Here is a 24229-nt window from a genome sequence, read left to right as displayed (position 1 = left end):
AAAAAACATTTTTAAGCACGGATTTTAAAGACTTTCCAGACTTTTCTGTTTGCCTCACTTCAGGATCAGTTTTTCCTACATCTGTCCAGCCTCCTGGTACTTCACTGTGCCCACAGTGAGCCCATTTCTCCGTCAGCGGGTGGCATTCCTGGGACTGTTCTTCATATCCTGCCTCCTTTTGCTTATGTTAATCATGGACTTTGGACATTGGAGTGCTTCATTACCAAGAGATAGGCAATATGAAAGGTGAGTCAGCTTTAGATCACTTTGATCAGCTGGGCACTGAAGTCATAAATGTTTTTGATAAGCTGCTTAACACACTTAACTACCTTTGACCCTTTGGGAGATACTGTATTTTTATTAGTAAAATTGCATCCTATTTATTACATAAAATCTTAAGCCCCATTTGTGTTGTGTTCATTTTGAGTTCAAGAATGCTGATACTGCATTTTAACCATGAAAGACATCTATTTTCTCATTTTGGTGGGCTGAGACTTACTGGTGCATAAATGTTTAGGATCACTGTATACTCTTGATGAATTGATCTCTTTGTTCTTGATTATATTCTTTGCTATGAAATCTAGTCTGATATTAATATAGGTACTTCGGCTTCTTTATTTATTTATTTAGAGACAAGGTCTCACTATGTAGCACAGGTTGGCCTTGAACTCAGATCCTCCTACCCCTGCCTCCTTAGTGCTGGGAAAACAGGCATGCATGTGCCACCATATCCAGCTGCTACTTTACCTCCTTTTGGTTAATGTTAGCATGAGAGATCTTTTTCTATACTTTTAGTTTTGGCTCGTTTTTTGTCATTATGCCTGAAGCAGGCTTCTTGTAGGCCGTGTTTAGTTCAGCCTTTGAATTTTTTTTGGCTGTATTGGGTTTGAATTCAGGGCCCAAACACATTATTACCACTTGAGCCACAAGTGTATCCTTCAGCCTTGTTTTTTATTCAGTGTGACAATCTCTGCTTTTTAATTGTGGTCTTCAGGCCATCTACACTTAATCTAATTGTTATGTTCAGGCTTAATCTACTATTTTTGTCATTTGTGTTTTGTTCCTCACACTTGATCTTGTTCATTTTTCTTCTTTTGATAGAGTACATTTTTTAGGATTCCATTTTATCTCTTTTGTTTGCTTATTAGATATAACTTTTAATTTTTTTAGTGGTTGCTTTAGGGTTTATAGCATACATCTTTAGTATGTCATAGTCTACTTTTAAGAGGATTAAGAGGTGTAAGAACATCGCACCTCTTCATGTATAGTATAAGAACTTAGCAACAGAATACTTTTTTTTTTTTTGGTGGGACTGGAATTTGAACTCAAGGCTTTGCACTTGCAAAGCAGGTGCTTTACATCTTGAGTCACACCTCCAGTCCCTTTTGCTCTGATTATTTTGGGGATGGGGGTCTCCAGAAGTATTTGCCCAGGCTGACCTCAAGCCTCAACCCTCCAGATCTCAGCCTCCCAAGTAGCTAGTATTACAGGTGTGAGCCACTGGCACCCATCTTAGAAACAGAATACTTTCATTTCTCCTTTCTCCCTTAGTCTTTGTCATACATTTTTATTTCTACAGATGTTGTAAACTCCACAATATATTATTACTAGCTTTAAACAGTCAATTATTTTTTAAAGAGATATTTAAAATTAGAAAAAAGTCTTATATATTTACCCATGTATTTGCCATTTCTGGGTCCTTTCTTCTTCCATGTAGATCCTTATTTCCATCTGGTAACGTTTTCCTTTTGCCTAAAGGATTTTCATTTGACATTTCTAGTACAGCAAGTCTGCAGGTGATGAATTCTTTCCTTTTTTTTTTTTTTTTGGCAGTGTGGGGGTTGAACTCAGGCCTGGTGCTTGCTAAGCAGGCCCTCTCCTACTTGAGCCATGCCTCCAGCTTTCAGCTTTTGTATGACTGAAGGAGTGAGGTCCCGATTTGCTTTCCTTTTGAAAGAAATACTCATCGCATAAACTCTGGATTGATCTTTTCTTTTCCAATATTTTAAGATGAAGCTCAACTGTCTTTTGGCTTTCATTCTTTCTGAGACATCTGCTGTCATTTCTATCTTTGTTCTCTATGTATATAAGGTGTTTTTTCCCTCTGACTGCTTTTAAGGTTTTCTCTTAATCACTGATTTTAAGCAACTTGATTATGGCATGCTTATTTGTAGTTCTCCACATGATTCTTGTTCAGAAGCAAATATTCACTGACAGCTTGCTTTGTGTGTAACACTGTGCTAGGCACTGGGGTATAAAGATGAATAAAATGTAGCCTTTGAATTCTTGGGTCTATGGAGTTACAGTTTTTAATCAGATTTGGAAAAAATTTGACGTATTTCTTCATGCACTTTTCCTCCCCCCTTCTCCTTTGGAGACTCTGGTTATAATATAATTGTGTTACATGAATTTTCCCATAGCTTACTGATGCTCTAGTCATTTCCCCCCCCCCAACCTGTATATTCTCTGTGTTTCATTCTGTGTTCAAATTCATTTGTATTTCCTTCTATACTGTCTAATCTGTTAATTCCATTCAGTGAAAGCTGAATACATTTTTTTCACAGAAAATCTCTCTGAATTATTTGATATACTTTCAATGCCATCCTAATGACACAGAAAAACCTATATTCTTTTATAACACTGATTCATTTTGCTGTATTTTTGAGATTAGTTTCTACCAAGGCTACAAAATTAAATGCTGGCATGCTGTGTTTAACATCTTCAACATGATTTTCTAATTTTTTTATTTTAAGAAATATTCTCTTTGTTGCTTCTCAGGTAAGGATCAGTTAGGAGAGTAACAGTTCAAACTGACTTAAATAATAAACAAAAAAAGTTTCTTGGCTCATGTAACTAGAAGTCCAGGAGGAGAGAGCCCACAAGATCAACATTAGCTAGCAGGATGGCAATCTCTATCTCTTTTCTTTGTTCACAGTGTCAGTTAAATTGTTTTCTGCAAAATAGCAGCCAGTAACAACCAAGACAACATGCATCTTCATTCAGGTCCTGTAGGAGAGAGAAACAGGCTCTATGGTCCTCTTCTAAAAATGAAGAAGAGCCTTCCCAGAAGCCTGGAGTAACTCTTTCCTTGAATCATTTTTTTGGTTAGAGTTGGGACAGATGTCTACTCCTCTTTTCATTTTGGGGCTGTTCTGCCCTTACAATTTCTCATTTCCTTTTCATTTTTGTTATTAATTAACTAAACAAAAAGTTTATTGAGCAGTCATGATGTGCAGGTGCTCGTAGGCAGTCATGATGTGCAGGTGCTCGTAGGCAGCAGGACACAGAGACTTTGGTATGTTTTCTTAAGAAGTTTATGTTTTCAACCTTCTCTACCTTATCAGCCCTACTCATTTGTATTTTTGAATCTACCTTTCCAGAACTGGAAGCACTGGATGGCTACAGTAGACAACAATTGGCCTTGAGAAATTTGCACCTTTGAAGACCTAAATCCCTAAGTCCAGATTTTTTTTAAATGCTTATTGGAATTTACTTAACAGATCTGAGCACAGTTTCCCACTGGAAGATGGCATGATCTGATAATGGAATTCCATATAGATGATAATTTGGCTAGACTGTTAGAGAGTAGTGAGCTATATGGCTGGAGAGGAAAATGAGGTTGGACCTGTTAAGGCATTTTAGGGGGGTTGGATATCATTCTGAGGGCAGTGAGAAGGCTATGAAAGGTTTAGAAGAGTGATGTGGTCAGGGTTGCTTTTTTTTGTTTGTTTGTTTTTAAAGCTAACTTTGATGGCATTTTAGTGAATGGACTGGGAGGAAATTAAAAAAAGGAAAGACTAATTACAGTACTTCAGTGGATATGATGGTGGCCTGAACTTGGATAGCGGCAACATGGATAGAGAAGAGAAGGCATTTGAGTGATATGTGGGAGGCAGAATGATTCAATAGTTCTTATCTACCACTGTATCCCAAATGACTAGATCCAGGAACTACTTGTTAAGTTGAATTGAAACAAGCTGGCCACAGAGCTGAGGCGCGCACACACTGCCACTGTGAGGACATTACCAAAGCCCTAACAACTTGGAAAGCTCTGGCAAACAGTCAGCAGCCACATAGCCTAGAGCTCGTTGTTGCTTATGAAAGGTTATGTACATAATGTCACAAATTACCATATATCTTTAACTTCACTCATGGCAGGCCCATGAGTCATTTAGTAGGCAACTGTTCACTGAGAACTTGCAGTGTATATGACACTGTGTGAGGAACTTGGGTACAAAGATGAATAAAACGTGGCTCCTGAGCTTGTAGAATTCATAACCTAATTGGGGAGATGGACTTAAAGGAATAGTTATTTCCCAGTGAGATACATTTTATCTACAGCTATGTAGAATCAGGAACAAAGAATCAAGAACTATACACATTTAAGAATCAGGAACAAAGAATCAGAAATTAATCAGAAGAGACCCATGAGTAGCCAAATCTGATATCACAAAGTTCATGTCCTAAAAGTGCATGTACTTTTACTGATAAGATAGGTTCTCATATAAAACCTGTTTGCTTTTCTGTTACTATTTTAATTAACATGGTTCTCTCTTGTATCACAGTACAGCAAATTAGGATGGTGGGTGGTGGGTAGGGTGTGTCAGTAGATGCAGGCACGCACCATGATAACAATAATCAGGAATACCTGGCATCTTGACAGTGAGGCAGAAGAGAGGAAATTTATTAAAAATAAACTGAATAACTCAGACTTTCTACAGATATTTTCTATAGTGATAGACAGTTCTATGTATTTTGTTAAAACTTTTGTTACATAGTCTCTAATAACTTATGTTAATGGTGATCATAAATAGTTGATTTTTAGTCTAAATCACTTGAGGGCCTTTGAATGTAAACTATAGGGCCTCTTCTGGAGGGGATTCTACTATGCAGCCTGGGTTGAGGACTGTTGCTGTAGGTCTATCTATGGGAGGTATTGTGTAGAGGAAAGAGGATTGATTTAAGACTAATAAGCCCTAATCATTTGCTAATTGGGTGATCTTGGGCAGGCTTCTTAATATTCTGGAGTCTCATTTTGTTTAGTATAAAGTGGGAATAAAATGGCTGCCTTGTACTCTCTTCATTTGAATGGAGTAAAGTATCTAGGACTGCCTGGTGCATTGATTGACTAATCGAATGTTAGCCCCAGTATTATTGCGGGATTCTTGAACAAAGAGAAGGACACCAAGACAGTTCCGCAGGAAGCACTGTTGTACTGTGCCAGCACAGACTCAGCAGCCTTGTGTCCAAAGGCTGAGTGCTGAGAACAAAGGGGACTTGCTTTATCTACCCTTGCAAGCAGATTACGGAAGTCTATAGTTATATACTTTTCATTGACTACTTCATCCTCAGTGCTGCATGACCCTTCTCATGCCCAGCTTCCTTAAGTTTCAGTTTCCTGCCATGCCCCCCTCCTCCCCACTACATTATTCCCCGCTTTGATACTTGGACCCGCCTAGGGTCAAAGAGCATCATCTTGAGTTAGGGGTTTGTATTTCCATAGCATCATTACATGGGAGGCTGTTTTTCTTTTTATAGTAGCTTCCAGAATAGTCCTGATAGACCATAATGCCAGGGGGACCAGACAGGGTAATATTAAACATGTCCCCAAAACAAGAACCATTGCCCCTATCAGGGTCTTGGTTCCACCCAAGGCAGAGAACCACCCTCCAAATAAGTCACTTGTGTTCTACCCTCTCCAAGTCTGGACCGGGGACATGAGCAATCTTCCTTATTCTATCTGTGATTTCTTCCATGACCTTCCCTTCATCATCAATCTGCAAGCAGCAGTTGCTTAGGTTAAATTTTCCACAAACTCCCCCCTTAGAAGCAAGCAAGTGGTCTGGAGCTAAGCGGTTTTGATAGATAGCATTGTACATTTTAGTGTTTTGTTTTATCAGCAAATTGAGGGCTCTTGTGGTTTAATTAGTTATAATTTCAACAACAGGCTGTAGCCTGACATATAGATAAGAGTATGGTACCCATAGGATCCATCCTCTGCCTAGGTGGCAGGGCCACAATAGTGAATTATCCATTCAGGGGGGTCATTTATCATCTTTCCAGTTACCAGTTGTCAGGGCTCGCTGCTCCTATCGGGCCCCTCGGTCTTCATGTACTAGAACTCCCACTTACTTCCCTCTGGCTAATGGAAGGAGGAAAAAAGATGGGTGAATTATCCGAGCACACAATATCCTGACTAAATTGGAATAGTTTAGCCTTGGCAGCCCTTCCACATATCCAACGTAGTCTACTTGGGGCCTACCATTCAGTGTCTGCTCTGACATCATTTCAGGCCTGTTGGAGGTGAGAGAAATTGGACAAGGGATGAGGATCTGGTTCAGAGTGGTTTGAGGATCCCCACTATTGGGTTTTCTAGGCAGTTGCATTATAGAATCTCTGGCCCAGACATGTCAGACTTCCAACAGAGGTGTTAAATTGTTCTCCCCATCAGGCAAGACAGTTCTTTTCCAATAATTGAAGTTTTTAGAAGCCAAACCCTGGTAACCGGATGGGGGTGTCCTGTCCCCTTATAGGGCTCGTGGGGATCTAGCCCTATATCAGTATGGGGGCCACTGATCCCCCATATTGGTTCCTCTACATACATAGCAAGAAGTGATCTTTAGAGACTGTTCTATAGTCTCTGCCAGGGCCAGAAACAGATTTCTTGTTGTGGCGGAGATGGGAGATGGGCTGCTTTCTATTGCCTAATAAAAGGAATGAAAAACCTGGTGAGATGAGGCTTTGAGTGGGACTATGGCCCTCTTGAAGTATAGTATGGTTCCTGGGTCAGTGCCCTGCCTATTTATATATATATATATATTTATGCCAAACTTGTGGCCAATTTTCCATCTTGATTCTTCAGGGTTAAGAATGGTAAAGTTAATAGGGTTACAGGATCCTAATTTACAGTTGGATATGGCAACTCCTTTTTGGAGGGGTGCTGCCTTTTCCTTACCCTGCCAGGTGGCCCATGACACACAGCTCCAGGAGAAACAGTAAGCCCAATGGTCACCATAACACCCGGATTGGGGAGAAGCCTGTTCACATATATACTTATCATTGAGCCTGTATTCCTGTTCCCATGGCAGAGCCCCCACACTTGATGACCAGTGAAGGGTTATTATATATGGCTGCACATGCATCAAAATGTACTGACACTGGCAGGTGAGGGTTAGTAATCTAGGTCTGGGTAATTAAAGCCCCCCCCACCTTGGGAGTGCTGGACCTCTAACCACTCTTCACTGGTGGAGTGCTGTGGATTGAAACAAATGTATTGATCCCCCTGTTTTCAGATAGAACAGATAGTCTGATTATGTGTGCAGGTTCCCAAGGCCTTTTCTTGGCAAGAGAAATGAGTGTGGGATAGCAAAGTCTAAGTAACTCCCTGGCCTAACCAAGTTTTGCGTATATACAGGTGACAGGAAGAGGGCTCTGGAACCAGATCAGTAACACCAGACAGTAGCTGTACATTTGTACCAGTAGAAACAGTTTACTTATCCCTCCAGGTAGTTGATTCCTTAGGCTTCTGCCGTGTTTAGATTACTCATCTTCTGGAGTGACTAAAGCAAGGTTGTTGTCTTGCTGCCTGGAGGTAGCCGGAGATTCTGGAGGGTCCTGCTGAGAAAAGGCATGGGCATTTTGGAGGGTGATTTTGCATGGTGAAGCTGGATCAGGGATGCACTCCCACTCAATAGAAGCTGGCTTCAATTGGCTGTGGTGGATCCAGGGAGCGATATCCGCTACCTTAACTGTGGTGGGGTAGACAGATTAACAAAAGGGCCCCTCCAATGGAGTTTTAACAGTTGGACATTCCATTCCTTTATCCAGATGACATCCTCTTAGTGTGTGGGAGTTGTCAGGCTAATGGAAAGTCTCTCCCAGACCCAGTCATTGATTTTTGAGAGAGTCACCCTGAGGGCCTGCATCTGTTGTCCAAAGGTGAGGTCACCTATTTCTTTGAGGTTCCCTTGTATACCCTTGATTAAGGGGGGTGGATGTCCATAAAGGACTCCAAATGGTGAAAGTCCTGTCCACTTCGTGGGGCTAGATCTAATCCTTAGTAAGGCTATGGGTAGTAACTGATCCCACTGCAGATGGGTCTCCTGTCATAGTTTTCCCAACAGTAATTTTAGGGTTCTGTTCATACTTTTCCTGAACTTTGAGGGCAGTAAGCCATAATCAACTTCCAGGTGCTGTACCACCTCGACCCAGTAGACACAGGTATTCCAATCTGAGGGATGATCTCCTTTAGCAGACATCTGGCCACTTCCTGGGCTTTTTCAGTCCACATAGGAAGGGCTTCCATCCATCCTGAGAAGGTACAGAAGAACACTAATAGATAATTGCATCCTTGGACTCGTGGCATTTCAATAGAGTCTATGATCAGGTTTTCAGGAGGAGTTCCACCAATGCTTTGCACCTGGGGTGGTGTTCTCAGTCCTCGCTGGGGATTGTTTTTGGCACATAGGCTACATCTTTTGCATACTGTTTTACTTATGCTGGAGAGCTTGGGGACATAAAAGTGCTGGGCCAGGGTGGTCTCGAGGATCGTCTATCCTAAATGGGTTCCTTCATGGAACTGCTTGACAAATGTGGGAGCCAGTGACTCAGGGATGGCAATGCAACCATCAGCAAACTTCTGCCATCTGCCCCATAGAAAACTTCCCTTCTCGGTCTTGTTCTCAGTCTTCTTGTAGGGTATATCATGGTCCCATTCAGTTAAGGGACACAGGAACAAGGCAGAGGTCAGGGCAGTTGGGGGTCAGTCCCCTCATGAGGGATGCTTGCTTGGACTCTCTTGTCAGCTCTCCAGTTTCCCCAAGCAATTGTTACATCTCCTTTTTGGTGTCCCTGGCAGTGTATAACTGCCACCCATTTAGGGACCCATACAGCATCTAGCAGTTTGAGGATTTCCTTCCCCCCATACTTGATATTCCTTATATAGGGCCCCATGGACATGAATGGTTGTAAAGACATATTTAGAGTCAGTATAGATGTTTCCCTGCACTCCTGCAGGGAGCTGGAGTGCCTGGATGAGGGCGATGAGTTTGGCCTTTTGTGCAGAAGTTCCGACCAGCAGTGGGTGGGCTTCAGTGACTGAGTTCGGAGTTACCACCACTTACCCGGCAAAGTGTGTGCCGTCTTGGACAAAACTGCTGCCATCTGTGAAGTATTCAATGTCTGAATGGCTGATAGGCTGATCAGTTAGATCTGGCCAGCTTGAGAAAACCTTGTTCATAACCTCTAGGCAGTCATGTTCTGGGGGCCCCAAATCAACTGGCAATAGGGTGGCCAGGTTTAGAGTCTTAACAACCTCCAGCTGGATATGTGGGTTTTCATATAGCATACTCTGGTATTCGACCATCTGAGACTTAGTCAGCCAATAATTTCCCTTGTACTCCATGAAAGTCAGGATGAAGTAGAAAACCCAGTGAGTTCTTCTGCCACCAAGACTGTAGTGGCCACTAGGGCATGCAGGCAAGGCAGCGAGCCTTGGGAAACAGCATTGAGTTGTTTTGATGGTGACAGGAGCCTAGTAGCTGAGTTAGGATCCCAACAGCTGTCCCCCTCTTCACTCATGGACATAAAGGAAAAAGGGCTTCATCACATCCAGCAGGGGCACTTCTGAGTGCCCTCTTGATTTCTCTAAAGGCTTTCTCTTGTTCCTCTTCCCACACTAAGCCTTCCCAATTCTCTCCCCTTTGTGGCTTCATAGAGGGAGTAGTTAGGGATCCAGATTCAGCAGAAACCTGGGGCTTGGGGGCTAGAATGGAACAAATAGCCAAGCCTGTGATGCTCCTGGGACAGGTGAAAGCTGAGGTATTTGATGGTGTCTTGGCAAATCTGGGTTTTTTCCCAAGAAACTTTGTATCCTTTCTCCTGTAAAAAAGAGAGAAGGAGGCGAATCCATTCTATATAGTCCTCCTGGGATGGTCCAGCCAGCAGGGGGTCATTCACATACTGGAGAAGTGTGCAGTTGGATGCTAAGGCAATTCTGAAGATAATGGGGAGTTTTTAAAACCTTACAGCAACTGAGTCCAGGTTAGCTGTCCCTTTTCTCTTGTATGTGATTTTTCCACAAAAATAGGCTGGCTCTGTGGGGCTAGGTCGATGCAGAAAAATGTGTCCTTAAGATCTAGGCAGGTAAAAAAGTTTGCCTCAGCTGGGACCAGGCCTAAAAGCATGTAGGGATTCAGGACCACGGGGTGCAGAGTAACAGTTGCTGAATTTACTGCCTGTGGGTCCTGAACTGACCTAAAATCCTTGGTCCCCAGTTTCTGGACAGGTAATAAGGGGATGTTCCAGGATGACTGGCAAGGTTGGAGGATCCCATGTTTTAGGAGCCTGTCAAGGTGTTTTGAATTCCAACTGGGCCCTTTGGGGAATGAAGTACTGTTTTTGGCTGATGGAGCTGACTCCGGGCTTTAGTTCCACCACTACTGGGGGCATGTTCTGGCCAGTCCTCCTGGGGGGTTATCTCCCCCCGCCACACGCCTGGAATCTTGAAGCTCAGAAATCTCAGAAGACCTTCCCTTTGGGGCATAGAGCTGCCATTCGTCTTCTTGTGAGACTGTGAGGGTAGAATTCTTGCCCTGGTCCTCTCAGTTTTAAGGCTGCTGTGCTGTCTGAATGAAAGGTTATCTGTGCCCTCAATTTACATAACAAGCCGCTGCCCATTAAGACCACGGGGCAATCCAATCGGAGATAAAATAACTCATGTTTTACCTTATAGCTCTCAAAATTGCATTGTCTAGATACTAAGAAGGGGCAGCAGGCCCAGTTCCCGTAGCCCCAATAATAGTTGCATGCTTCTGTGAAAGGGGACTTACTGGCTGGGTCACAACTGAATGTTCTGCTCTCTATCAACCATGAGATCAGTGGGATGGCCCCCTAACTTTACTCAGACTTTAGGCTCCTGGGGCCCAGTAGAATGGAGACCAGTCTGTCCTATTCCTCCTCATAGCCTTCTAGGGCTGCCAGTCTGATGATGTGTTCTTCCAAGGGGCTGGCCTCCCCGTGGGCGGGCTGGTATCTTCCCTTGACAACTCGGCCTCTACCTCTAGTCTGGGGGGGCCTTCTGGGAGTCTCTGGCCCATTGGGGACATTCATTCTTCCAGTGCCCATCCTGGTGGCGGTAGGCACATTGATTTTGCCCTAATTCCTCCCTAGGGTGGGGGCATCCCAGGGGCACCAATGGCCATCTGTGGTGACTGCCCCTGCCTCTGTTTAGACCAGTCCCCCAGGATCCACCTGACTGCTCAACAAGGGCTGCAGCAAGGAGATCCACTTTCTGTTTCATCTTCCTGTCAGCCTCCCATTTTGCCTTCTGGTCTCAATTGAGAAACACCTTTGTGGCCACCTCCAGAAGCTGGCTGGCATTCATTCCAGTGAATCCCTCCAGTTTCTGCAATTTTCGCCTTATGTCCCCTTGGGCCTGGTCAACAAAGGCGGCATTAATCATCTGCTGGTTTTCAGTGGCCTCTGGGTCAAAGGGTATGTACAAGTGGAAGTCCTCACACAGGTGCTCATAAAACTGGCTGGGACTCTCGTCTGGTCCTTGGAGGACTTCTAATGTTTTGCTCATGTTCATGGCCTTTCTCCTTCCTTCCTTCATGCCCCCTAATAGTGCCTCCTAATACCGTTCAAGCCACTGATAATCTCAGTCATTGTTAGGGTCCCAATAGGGGTCTTCCTTGAGGAACTCAGCCTGAGCATATGCTTGGGCATTTAGAGTACTGGCAGGGGCATGATCTTCCAGCCACTTTAGAGCCACCAATGTAATACAGTGTTGCTCTTCAGTATTAAATAGAGTCAGAAGAAGCTGTCAGCAGTCTGTCCAAGTGGGTGTATGAGTCTGGATGATAGACTGCATCAAATCAATCAGAGCCTGAGGTTTTTCCATGATGGAGGGGGTATGATGTTTCCAGTTTAGGAGGTCTGTGTTGGTAAAGGGCTGGTAGGTGAATGTGCATCCTCCTCCTTGTATTTGACCATGCTGGTTATGATATATCAGGCATCTGCAGAGTTGGTGGTAGTCTGAGGAGAAAAGGAGTCCTCACTGGGTTTCCCTGATTGAATGTGGGGTATGGGGTGAGAACTGGCAGATTGGAGTGGACTTAGGATATGTAGGACCTGGGGAAATTGGGGGAGTCAAGGCCTCTGAAGCTTCCAGGCCAGATTTTACAGGTGTGTTCTTCCCTTGGGCTTCCCCATCTGTTGTCAAAGGCAAGAGTACAGAACTGGATGTTGGTGGCAGGGGTGGATGAAGTGGCACATAGGGTGGTGGTGTTTCCTTGGGCTCCTTGGCCAGTACAGCCTCCTTTGGCTTCTCCTTACACTTGGAAGTTGCAGCTACTCTAGCTATCATGATCCTATAGGTCTCTTCCAGACAGAGTCTTAGCTACGCAAGCCGGCCAAGACCTACATCCTGCCAGCAATCAATGTAGGGAAACTGGTCTGGGTGTCCTGGCTTCCCTACAATTACCCTATAAATTTCATTGACTATAGTTTTGTCTAGTGATCCTTCTGGGGGCCACCCTACACCAAAAGTAGGCCAATCTGATTCACAAAATATCCTAAACTTGCTAGGAGTTAACCTGATCCATAGTCCCCATTAAATCTATTTTTAAAGTTTTTAAGCATATACTCCGAGGGAGTGCCTTTACTCTGATTTCCACCTCCCGTAATCAGACATCAAAACAGAAACGGAGGAGTAGGGGGTTTTGGGAGGAGAGGTAAGGGGTTCTCTTCTCTGATACACATGAAAGAACAGTATTTGCCCCTTATTGGTGACTTGGATGTGATCACCCAGCCAGGAACTGCACCTACACAGGGTCCTCACTCACTTCATCTGTCTCCAGCTGCTCCCCTCACAGGAATTTAGGCATCTCTTAGCCATAGTGAGTCCATATAATCCCTGAACGACAGGCCCTAGACCATATGAGTTTGCCACTGACCAGCGGATTGGGACTCACTTTTCCTTTTGTAGCCAGGCTACATACATTCACATGCAGGCATCCAATGTTTCTACCCGCCCCCCACCGCCCACCCCCACCCAGAACCTAGGAGTCATGGTTTCACTTTTGTCCAAAGCAACTCGGGACTCCAGGAGGTGATCAGGCTCCCCTTCTGCCACTTAGGGGCAGGCCTAATATTTGAACCTGGTTCTTACCAGTCTGACTGCCCGTGCTCCCCTAGCTGGTTCCTGTGCCTCTCTGGGTTCTATTGTGCATCTGAGGCCCTCACCCTGACTCACCATGCAAGTCCCTCCTCTGGATCAAACCATCCACTGGTGCCTGGCAGGATCACTTCTCCTGGGAGTCCTGGAGATGCACTCTAGCAACAGCAGAGGTAGAAAAAAACACTGTCTCCAATCCTGGTAAAGAGCCCCCTAAATGTTGCGGGATTCTTGAACAGAGAGATGGGATACTGAGGCAGTTCCGCAGGAAGCACTGTTGTACTGTGCCAGCACAGACTCAGCAGCCTTGTGTCCAAAGGCTGAGTGCTGAGAACAAAGGGGACTTGCTTTATCTACCCTTGCAAGCAGATTACGGAAGTCTGTAGTTATGTACTTTTCATTGACTACTTCATCCTCAGTGCTGCATGACCCTTCTCATGCCCAGCTTCCTTAAGTTTCAGGTTTCTGCCATGCCACCCTCCTCCCCACTACAGTGTGTCATTTGAAATAACATTGATTTTTCCATTCTCTAATTCTCTTTTTCTGCTCTGAAAGTATATATTGAAGATAATGAGCAGCATTATCTACATTTAAAATTTTGCTTCTATAATTAATTCTTTTCTTTCTTTCTTTCTTTCTTTTTTTTTTTTTTTGTAGCAGCTGCTACTGCTGAAGTACCATTGAGTAGAACTGATGATAGAATGGTTAAGTGAATGACTAGGAATCCATGGAAACACTTATTACCTTAGCTCAATGGCTTTAAGAAAATTTAAGATGAATGCTAGTGGTTGTGATTTTTGTACATGATATAGTTGTATTTTTCTTGATTTTTTTTAAATTCACGTTATGAAATTTTTTATCAGTGGTGTTTTATTTGTGTTGTTCCTTAGTGTGTGCTGTGCTGCTGGGAACACACAGATGTCTTCACAGGTGCAAGTTTGGAAACCTTTGATGAGGAAAATGTATTCATAGGAACACTGCATTTATTCTTCTGTGTTCTGTGGTCTCAACAAATAAGGCATTGCTTTAGTTAGAAATGATGATTTCTCTTGCATTGTGTTTTTATATGTAAGAAAGTAGTTAATCTTTCACAAACATTTTAACTTAATTATTTTCACCAGATTTTTGTTTTTGTTGTATTTTGGCAGCACTAGGGTTTGAACTCAGGGCCTCACACTTGCTAGGCAGGAACTGTTACTGCTTGAGCCACTCCATCAGCCTTAATTATTTTCTATTGAAAAAAAAATTGAATTTGAGATTTTTTCAATCATTGGTGGAATTTAAATTTCACTTCTCAGGTGATATTGTTCCCAAAAAGTCAGCATAGATAACTACCTCAGCCCTTGTGTGTAGCAAGGGAAGAATTCAGGCAAGACTAGAAAACATAATGAAAATGATAGCAAAGATTTTTAGGAGAGGAGTATACTTTCAGTAGACTGAAAGGACAATTATTTTTATCCTGTTACAAATTTTTATTCAAATGCAAGGAGCTAGGAGCTCTAAGTCCCTCTCTTGGACTAGCCCATAGGCTGGGTCAAGAAGCTAGGGTAGGCCTATAGATTTACAAATTAAATTATTACTGAGTCCATCTGACCCCTAGCTTATGGTTTACAGGACTGTGTCTTTGTTTTGTTAAGTAAAGATCATTTTTTCTAAGAACTGTTTGATGTACACCCACCTTAGGGTTATGGGAGACTCAAAAATATCTAGTGACATTTCATGGCCCTGGTGGGCTATTTTGATCTTAACAGAAGCTTTTAAGAGTTGGAAAGTTTAATTCCAGTGTTTTTCTCTTAGAAACCTTGAAGAATCATGCATTTAGATTCCCTTTGCAGATTCCCATCACTCTCCTGCTACCTGACAATATGAACTAGGGTGTGTATGTGAGTTTTCCCTCAGTAGTTTCCAAAACAGAGTCGTATTTTTTTCCCCCATTATTGTAAACACATATTGCTTCTGGAAGGAGAAAGGAAGAGGTTTGCATCGGAACTAGAATTTAGGAAAAGGCAAATTTAGAGAGTGTGGGGTATTAGTAAGGATAGAATCCAGAGCTGTTTTTACTTATAATAGATTTTACTTTGAAGCAGTTTTAGGCTTACAGCTCATTGAAGCTGAAAGCAAAGAGATTTCCCATATATTCTCTGCCTCTACACAGTGCAGGAGTGCTGTGTTTTTTAAGAATAATACTTGTATTTGATGTTTGTTTCATTCAGCTCCTCGCATTGGACATATTTCAAATGTGCAGTGATCACATGTGGCTAGTGGCTATCCTACTAGACAGTGCAGATAGAGAATATTCCCATCATATCAGAAAGTTCTGTTAGATGGTGCTAAGTCTACCATGTTTCAGACAGTGCCCTGGATGCTCAATAAATTATTAAAATGTGTTGATCTTTAGTGTAAATATATATTTACTATAAATATCTATCTATCCATCTATCTATATATAAGACAAATGGTAAACTGTTCTTACCTAAATGTTCTATACACTTAGTACATTTCTTTTTTTAACCTTAATGATTAATATTGCTCACATTGGTAGCCACTGCTGTATTCATTAGAGTGTAAACTTTTTACATTTTTAATATTTTGTATTAGCATACTGTCTTAAATAATACTTCGTCCTCCTTCCCACAAGGGAGAAGTTAGCTATGTCCTGAACCTGGGCGAGTATCTCCATGGTAGGATTGAGATATCGTCCATGGCTGACTTAGGGTAGAGGCAATGAAACCATGGCAATGCCCCTCAAAGACCTCTCAGACACTTGGGTCAGTGCAACAACATTTATTTACACTTTAAATGTACACTTACAAGGTCCAAGAGGGAGTCACCACATGCTATTGGTTGCCTCGCCAGGCACTGCAGCAGGTAAGGCTTGTGCTCCACAAGGGAGCCCCACCAAGCAGTCAGTTTGTTTGGGCTGAGATTGCTGGGAGCTTGGTCCACTCAGGAGGGAGAACTACTACATGGCAAGACCTCTCTTTCTCGGGAGAGAGATCCTCTGGCAAGGAGAGGTGCATACAGGAGAGAGTCCCTTGATGCTAGCATACATTGCTCGTGAGCATCAGAGGACATTGAAGAGTGCACTCTGCTGGGTCCTCAGCAGGTGCCCTTTTTATATGTCTTTTTCCTCCAGGGTGTTCCCTTCTTACATCATTTAGTCCTCTGCCGATTGGTTACACCTTTGGGTATAATCTGGGTGGAGGTCCATGACCTCTAAATGTCATCACGTGTTAGCATGAATGTTGCCATATTGGGCGCCATATTGGGTGTTTCTTGGCTGCATGCCTTATCAGTCCTGTCCATGTAGATGGTGTTGGTCCTGGTGTTGGTGGCAGCTGTTTATCTATAGTCCAGAGGTCTGGTAGCTCACTGATTCTAAACTGCAGTACACCCAAAGTACAGACACACTTTGCAGTTTGTTAAGTGAGACTTTATGTTCTCTACACATATATTAATTCTACACAGCATATATTAATTGTGACATTTCCATACATGCATACAGTGTACCTGGTTAAATTCACCCCTCCAACCCTTCCCTTTGTCCCCTTTCTCCCCTTCTGAAAACAAAATTTTAACAGGTTTCGTTGTACCATTCTCATAGATGTATATAAAGTACTTAGACCATATGTATTCACACACACACCCTTCAGAACAATAGTGCTAGTTGAACAATTGTAGCTGTCAAAAGGTATTCCTTTGTGATAGCTGAATGAGAAGTTCTATGTCAGCAATCAGTGCAGGACTGGCCTTCCTTAGGAGTATCCTATGGAGTTTCAGTTCTGTTTAAGTCAAAAAGAAACATTACTTTTAGTTAGAATAAAAATGGCCAATTTTAGGATATGCAGATAAAATTAAGAGTTGTTTTGTTTTTGAGTGACTTTTTTTTTTTCCAGTATTGGGGCTTGAACTCAGGGCCTCATGCTTGCTAGGCAGCCTTTCTTAACTGCTTGAGCCATTCTGCCAACCTGTTTTGTTTTTTGAGACAGGGTCTCACTCTGTAGACCTGATGGATCCAGGCCGGCCTTGAACTTGCCATTTTCTTGCTTCAGCCTTCCAAGTGCTAGGATTGTAGACATGTACCACCACACCCAGCAAGAGTTCTTATATAGACCAATTCAGAGATTTTCAATGATAAAATTGAAGGCATCTATTCACATTTATTATTCAAATGTGAGAGAGTCAAGATTGAAAATGCTCTTGACCGCTCTGATTAATCTTGTTAGGAGGTAAACAGTAACTTTACAAAAATGTTTTTCTGGGCACGTATTGCTAATCATCATTCATGCATGGCTACTTTAACTACAATCTCATTGTATTTGGTTCTGAGTCATGAGCAGTATTGAAAAGTATCATGACATTCAGCAAAGAGCTATAGCCCTTAGTTATGGGAGCCCAGTTTATTGACTTTTGGCCCATCACTGAGTTGTGTTTGAACTCTTAAAAGTGGCATAATTAGTGTTGATTTTGTAAGCTTAGGTAAATGGTTTGGTTGGATACAGCTCTAATGCTGTTTATGTTTTCAGGATAATGATAATGAAAGGTTTTTGTCTTTTGTGATGTATTTGTGGGTAACTTTCTTTTCATTGACTCAGCAGTTACCAGAGAGAGAATGAATGAATATGTGAAGGTGAGTAGTGAATATGTGTGATAGAGAATCCTACTTCTCTCGGGAAGGTGGCTGCGAGGGATTCTGAAGTTTTTTGGGATTTTCTCTTGGACGTATGTCTTCCTTTAGAGATTGGCTTAGTGGAACATCAGCAACATAGGAGGCTACAGCAGTGCAAGTAATTGACCATGATGGCCAAGGCCAGGACTGCAAATCATAAATGACAAAGTCCAAGAAAGGACTGGTGATCATGTTAAGAGCTTAGAGAGAGGAAGCCTTTCAGGCAGTTGAAAAGTATAAGAAGCCTGGTGAGGTCAAAAGAAGTCAGAGAAAAAAAAAAAGAAGCCAGAGATCAGAAAGTGGTAATTCTGTTACTTCCCAGAGGAAAAATGGTTCCTCAGTGACTCATTTGTATGCAGAATAAGGAAAATGAAGACTTTATGCTGCCTGCAGTGACTGATCAAAGTCTCAACTGGGGAGTGTAAAGTAAATGCCATCTGGTCCTCTCTTTCTGCCCTGTGATTTAATAATGTCAGCTGACATTTTTTGCCATTGCATGCATGAAGACATCTAAGGAAAGAGAAAGCAAAGTTGAGTAGCACCAAAAGTAGGGCTATGAAGTTGCTTATCTGGCAGGAATCAGAAAGGATAGCACCATACGTGGAAAGGCATGGAAACTTTCTAGGAGACCAGTTGATTTTGATTTATAGCAATACAAGGGGGATTATTAACAAGCTATCATATGGATACCTCCATATTATGAGCTCTAGGGTCAAGCTCATGAATACTGATTGATACTCACTGGGCAGAAAAATGTGAGGAACACTTACAATATGAAGGTACGGCAGATACGGTACCTGCTCTTGAGAAATTGATAGTTTAAATGGAGAGGTGGGACAAAGAAATCTTTGGGGCTCATATTGAAATAAACAAACTACTCACAGGGAATGACATGTCACCATTTAGTACATAATAGAGATGCTTTTCAAATCATTGTGGATATTATAGGATATAAAACTCAATGTTGTTAAGTAGAGGCTTTAGAATTGGGAAATCATGTCAAAGAAGATGGAAAAGTGAAGGAATAGGTAGAAAAGCAGATGGAATGACTGCATTAAAGCAGTCATTCTCAAATTTTTTTTTTTTTTTTTTGGTGGGACTGGGGTTTGAACTCAGGGCTTTGTACTTGCAAAGCAGGCACTCTACCACTTGAGCCACAGCTCCAGGCCCTCAAATTGTTTAATGACCATTGGGGTCCCTGAGATCCTTTCCAGGAGTCTGAAGCCAAAGCTGTTTTCATAATAATTTTAAGATTTTGTTTATCTTTTTTATTGTGGTAAAATAAAAACATAAAATTTACCATCTTAACCACTTTAAGTGTATAATTCAATAGTGTTAAGTATATTTACTTTGTTGTGAAACAGATCTCCAGAACTTTTTCATCTTGCAAATCTGAAACTCTATGCCAACTAAACAACTCCACTTTGCTCACTCCTGTCAGACGTTGGTCCCCACCATTTTATTTTCTGTTTCTATGAATTTAACTACTGTAGTTATGTCATTTAAGTAGAATCATGCAGTATTTACCTTTTCATGACTGGCTTATTTCCTTTGACATAGTGCTGTAAATGTTCATTCATGTAACATGTGACACGATCTCCTTCCTTTTAAAAGTGAATCTTTTTTTTGTTGTTTTTTTTTGTGGTGATACTGGGGTTTGAACTCAGGGTCTACACCTTGAACCACTCTACTAGCCCTTTTGTTAGTGATGGGTTTTTTTTTTGAGATAGAATCTTGTGAACTGTTTGCCTGGGCTGGCTTTGAACCACTATCCTCCTGATTTCTGCCTCCTGAGTAGCTGGGATTACAGGCATGAGCCACTGGCATGGCTTTAAGGTGAATCTTATTCCGTTGTATGTACATAACCACATTGTGTTTATCCATTCCTCCATTGGTGGACATTTGGCTTGCTCTGCCTCGACTGTTGCCATGTTATTTGCCTTTTTCAACTGAGTTGACATTTGTTTGATGGTATAGAAGCAACAGCAAGTAAAACTTGTATTAGTGGCTTAGTACAAATCAAGAGTGAAACATAGAAGCGTATCAGTAGATACTGTATTGGTACACAGTTGCAATGGGAAAAAATCCAGTCCACTGGATATCTGGGGTTTTTTTGGTGGTACTACAATTTGAACTCAGAGCCTCACTCTTGCAAGGCAGGCATTCCACCACTTGAACTACACTCCCAGCCCCATTTGATATCTTTTTAATATACTGTGTGGTAAGATGAAAAGTAGGCATTAAGCATTTCTGCATATTAAAGTTATCTTGAGGAAAAGCACTTATCTTTCAAGTACTTAAGAGTACTTGAAAGAACTGGTTTTCAGATGTGGGTCTTTCATGGATATTTTATTTATTTAAATTTTTAAAAAATATTTTTGCAGTACTGGGTATTAAACCCAGGGCCTTGTGTATGCAAGGCAAGTGCTGTACTTTTGAGCTACATCCCCACCCCATAGATTTTTTTTTTTGAAAACGAATGAAATAAACCTGTTATCTGTTACTCCAAAGAAAACAATTGTCAGTATTTCTTGCCAATGATAAAAATTGAACTTCAAAATAGGAATTAGAATTTTGGAAGCTTATCTCTGCTACTGTGAATTTGATAGCTTTCTGGTACTTAGAAGACTCTTTTATTAGTCTTTATTTATTAATGATTGAATGTGGTTTTTTGACATTGTAGAATAAAATGTGTCAACCTTAGGAAGATGTGTATAATTCAGTGAATCAATATATTCTGTCTAATATATGATATTGCAAAATCATGCCTGGGTAAAAGTCATTCAAAGTGCATTTAATGTTATAGGATATGAAAAGTTATTGCAACTAACCTTTACGAAACTATTTGTTTCAAGTTTTAATGTAATATCAAAGCAGAATATCTTCAGTGATATAAAAGGGCTATTAAAACACTCCTCCTCTGTCTGCAGATGTAGCTCAGTGGTAGAGCACTTGCCTAGCACACATGAAGCCCTGGATTCAATTCCTAGCATCAATAAAATAAAATTAAAAACAAAACAAAACTCTTCCCTTTCCAACCATGTGTGTTGAGAGGCTGGATTTTAACACAAATACTTTAGCCAAAACAGTGTGTTGTAACAGATAAGAGAATCTAGCTGTTTTCTCTTAATCTAGACACTAAACATATTGGCAAAGCTATAAAACATACCACTTTTCCAACTGTTTTCGTTTTAGAAAATGTAGCTTCTCTGTACATACTTTGTTAATACATAATGGGTTTATTTTTATCTAAATAAATTAATATTTAAAAGTTTTCTGTTTTATTTTGTAATATAAATATTTTGTAGATGTAACCCATGTACACAAAAGCTCTTGGGGGCATCCAGTAATTTTTAAGAATATAAAGGAGTCTTGAAGCCCAAAAATTTGTAAGCAGTGTACCACAGAGAAAGCGATTCAATAAGCAGAAGGGGTGAGATGCTGAACCTTGTTAAAGAGAGGTAGAGGGTGAAGAAGAATGAAATCTTATCATTTGCAAGTAAATGGATGGAACTGGAGAGCATCATCTTTTATTTTTTTATTTTTTTTTATTGTTTTATTATTCATATGTGCATACAATGCTTGGGTCATTTCTCCCCCCTTCCCCCCACCCCCTCCCTTACCACCCACCCCGCCCCCTTCCTCTCCCTCCCACCCCCTTAATACTGGGCAGAAACTATTTTGCCCTTATCTCTAATTTTGTTGAAGAGAGAGTATAAGCAATAATAGGAAGGAACAAGGGTTTTTGCTAGTTGAGATAAGGATAGCTATACAGGGAGTTGATTCACATTACTTTCCTGTGCATGTGTGTTACCTTCTAGGTTAATTCTTTTTGATCTAACCTTTTCTGTCGTTCCTGGTCTCCTTTTCCTATTGGCCTCAGTTGCTTTTAAGGTATCTGCTTTAGTTTCTCTGCGTTGAGGGCAACAAATGCTAGCTAATTTTTTAGGTGTCTTACCTATCCTCACACCTCCCTTGGAGAACATCATCTTAAGTGAAGTTAGCCAGGCTCAGAAAGTCAAAAATCTTATGCTCTCATTCATATGCAGACTTTAGGTCTAAAACAAATGCAGTAATATTATTGGACATGGGTCACACACTAAGGGGAGGACATATACAGGAGGGATAGGAAAAGGTAGGAAACCCAGAACTTGAAAGTGTTTGATGTGCCCACTGTAGAGGAGCTAATACAGTAACCTTAAAATACAGAGGTCAATATGGGAAGGTGACCGGGAAGTAGTGAAGAGGTCTGGTAGAGATAAATCAATTCAGGTTGTAATACACATGTGCATGGAATCAATGCTAGGAATCTCTCTGTATAGCTATCCTTATCTCAGACTAGCAAAAACGCTTTGTCTGTCTTATTATTGCTTATGTCTTTTCTTCAACAAAACTGGAGAAAAAGCCAGAACAGGTTCTGCCTGGAAGCAAGGGGGTTAGGGAGAAGAGGAAGGGGCGGGGGACGGGGAAGGGGGGGGGAATGGCCCAAACAATGTATGTACATATGAATAAATGAATAAGAAAAAAAAAAGAGAGGGGATAGTTTTCAGAAAAGGGCAGCAGAGAAAGATCTGTTAAGCATGTGAAGTAAAAAGATTTCTCTGATGAAAAATGAAAAACTACTTTGAGCTTTGGGCTGGGGGTGGATTTTTTTGTTTGTTTTTATTTTAAATCTGTGGCCTCTAATGTGTGTGATCAGTATTTTGGGAGTTCTGTAGCTCAAATCTAGACTTCTGCCAGCTTTCATGTGCTAGGAGAGCTGTTAGGAATTAATTGGTGGAGTCTGAGCCCAGGTCAAACCCCAGTAATTTGATTAGAATGGGAAGGTGAACTGGAAGCTTTAAGACTGTAAATTTTCTAGTGTGTAATAGATTTTTACTATTTTAGATCTAGAAAAAATGTGTACTTGACTTACCCTGTTCAGTAGTTTATGGCTTTATACTGAAGCGCAAGTTATGCTCTTTTCCTTTAGCAAAGTGTATTTCTCATCGTGGAGTAGGATAGGTGAAGATACTCAGCTCCTCTTTTTGACTTCAGAACTATTTTTAAATGCTCTTAAGAAGCAAGGAACTAACTGTGGTCTGCATAACAATGTGAAATCACCATAAACACCAGCTAGATTGACCTGATGGATGTGCCTGTGACTTATTATTCTGTTTGGAGATGGATTTATGATAAAGCTAATTATATCTGTACTTCAAGGTTGTCACTTTTTGGAGTGGATTTTTCTGGTTTTCTTGAAGTACTGGGGTCTTGCACTTGCTTGGCAAGCACTCTGCCACTTAAGCCATGCTCCCCCTACCCTTCAAGGTCTATCACTCTTATGGTCCCATTTTGTGTTCGTAATGTTAATTTTTTTTTTCTTTTTAAAGAAGCTCTCTAGATTGTATTAGCTTCAGACTTCACAAAAGGTGGTTCTTAGATGTTCTGTGTAAGTCCCTGAGTATCTAGGAGTTAACTCCAATGACAATATTGGATGCACAGGGCCCCATGTGAATATTATACATTAGCTATAATACTTGAAAATTTCACAGCATAGTTTTCAGGGGGTTTATCCAGACAATTGTTAGCTCAATCTATAGTAATACTTATTCACATATCCAGGAATTTAAAAGTCAAAATTAAAATCTGTGTGCCATGTAGTATGTCCTCTTCATTGTTTGAAGCCTGTGGATGGCAGTTAGAGAGACTTGTACTTCTCAGACCTTCAGATTCTGATGGGATTTTAGCATCAATGAATGCCTCAGCACTCAGAAGCATTTTACCAACTCTTATCCTTCTTTCTGGACTTTTTAGCCCTTTTCTCCTGAGGGCTGAGAGTCTCTAATTATTTGCTCTCCTAATATTTATCCTGTTAATAACAATAGTTACACATGCCACTGCTTAACTACTTGATGTCCGTTATTTCTCCGAGGGTAAATACACTTATTTTTTGTTTGTTTGTTTTTGTGGTGCTAGCTGGGGATCAAACCCACGGCCTGGCACATCCTTACTTAATTAAGGACACACTCTACCATTGGGCTACATCCTCAACCTCTGGTAGATACTCTTAACTCTCCTTGTTTTACAGATGAGGAAACTGTCTGGAGAAGTTAGGTAATGTGCTGAAGGTCACACAGCATATTATGAAGGTCACATAAGAAGTGATGGGGCTGAGATCCAAACCTTGGTGTGTTTCATGGTAGCATCTTTACTAGTTTCATCTTCCAGCTGTCAACCAGGTATCATGAAATGAGAATCTGAAAATGAAAATCCCAACACATAACACTAATGTCATAGGGTCTAGAAACACTCTATTATTTATCTGTTTATTCATTCATTCACTTATTTTAATAGTGTAGTGTTTTATTTTTTAAGCTGGTTGATGGGTACATAGGCATTTA

General features: G+C 41.3%; 1 protein-coding gene across 6 annotated transcripts in view; it reads left to right on the top strand.

The window, feature by feature from the left end:
- Nucleotides 1–24229, top strand: part of Entpd7 (ectonucleoside triphosphate diphosphohydrolase 7) — a 50540-nt gene that overhangs the window by 1258 nt on the left and 25053 nt on the right. For 2 of the 6 annotated variants that reach the window (XM_074078551.1, XM_020156295.2), the window contains exon 3: nt 64–246. The exons of 1 other annotated variant lie outside the window; for it this stretch is intronic. In XM_074078551.1, coding sequence (XP_073934652.1) covers nt 64–246 — 183 coding nt within the window. Of the gene's footprint in view, nt 1–63; nt 247–23916; nt 24068–24229 lie in introns of those variants that run through there. 3 more of the 6 variants (XM_074078550.1, XM_074078548.1, XM_074078547.1) reach the window with 3 other exon arrangements.

This window comes from Castor canadensis, chromosome 7 (genome assembly GCF_047511655.1).
Source record: "Castor canadensis chromosome 7, mCasCan1.hap1v2, whole genome shotgun sequence".
NCBI classification, from domain to species: domain Eukaryota; kingdom Metazoa; phylum Chordata; class Mammalia; order Rodentia; family Castoridae; genus Castor; species Castor canadensis.
Note: the sequence above shows the minus strand (reverse complement) of the source record. Positions and strands in the feature narration are given on the sequence as shown.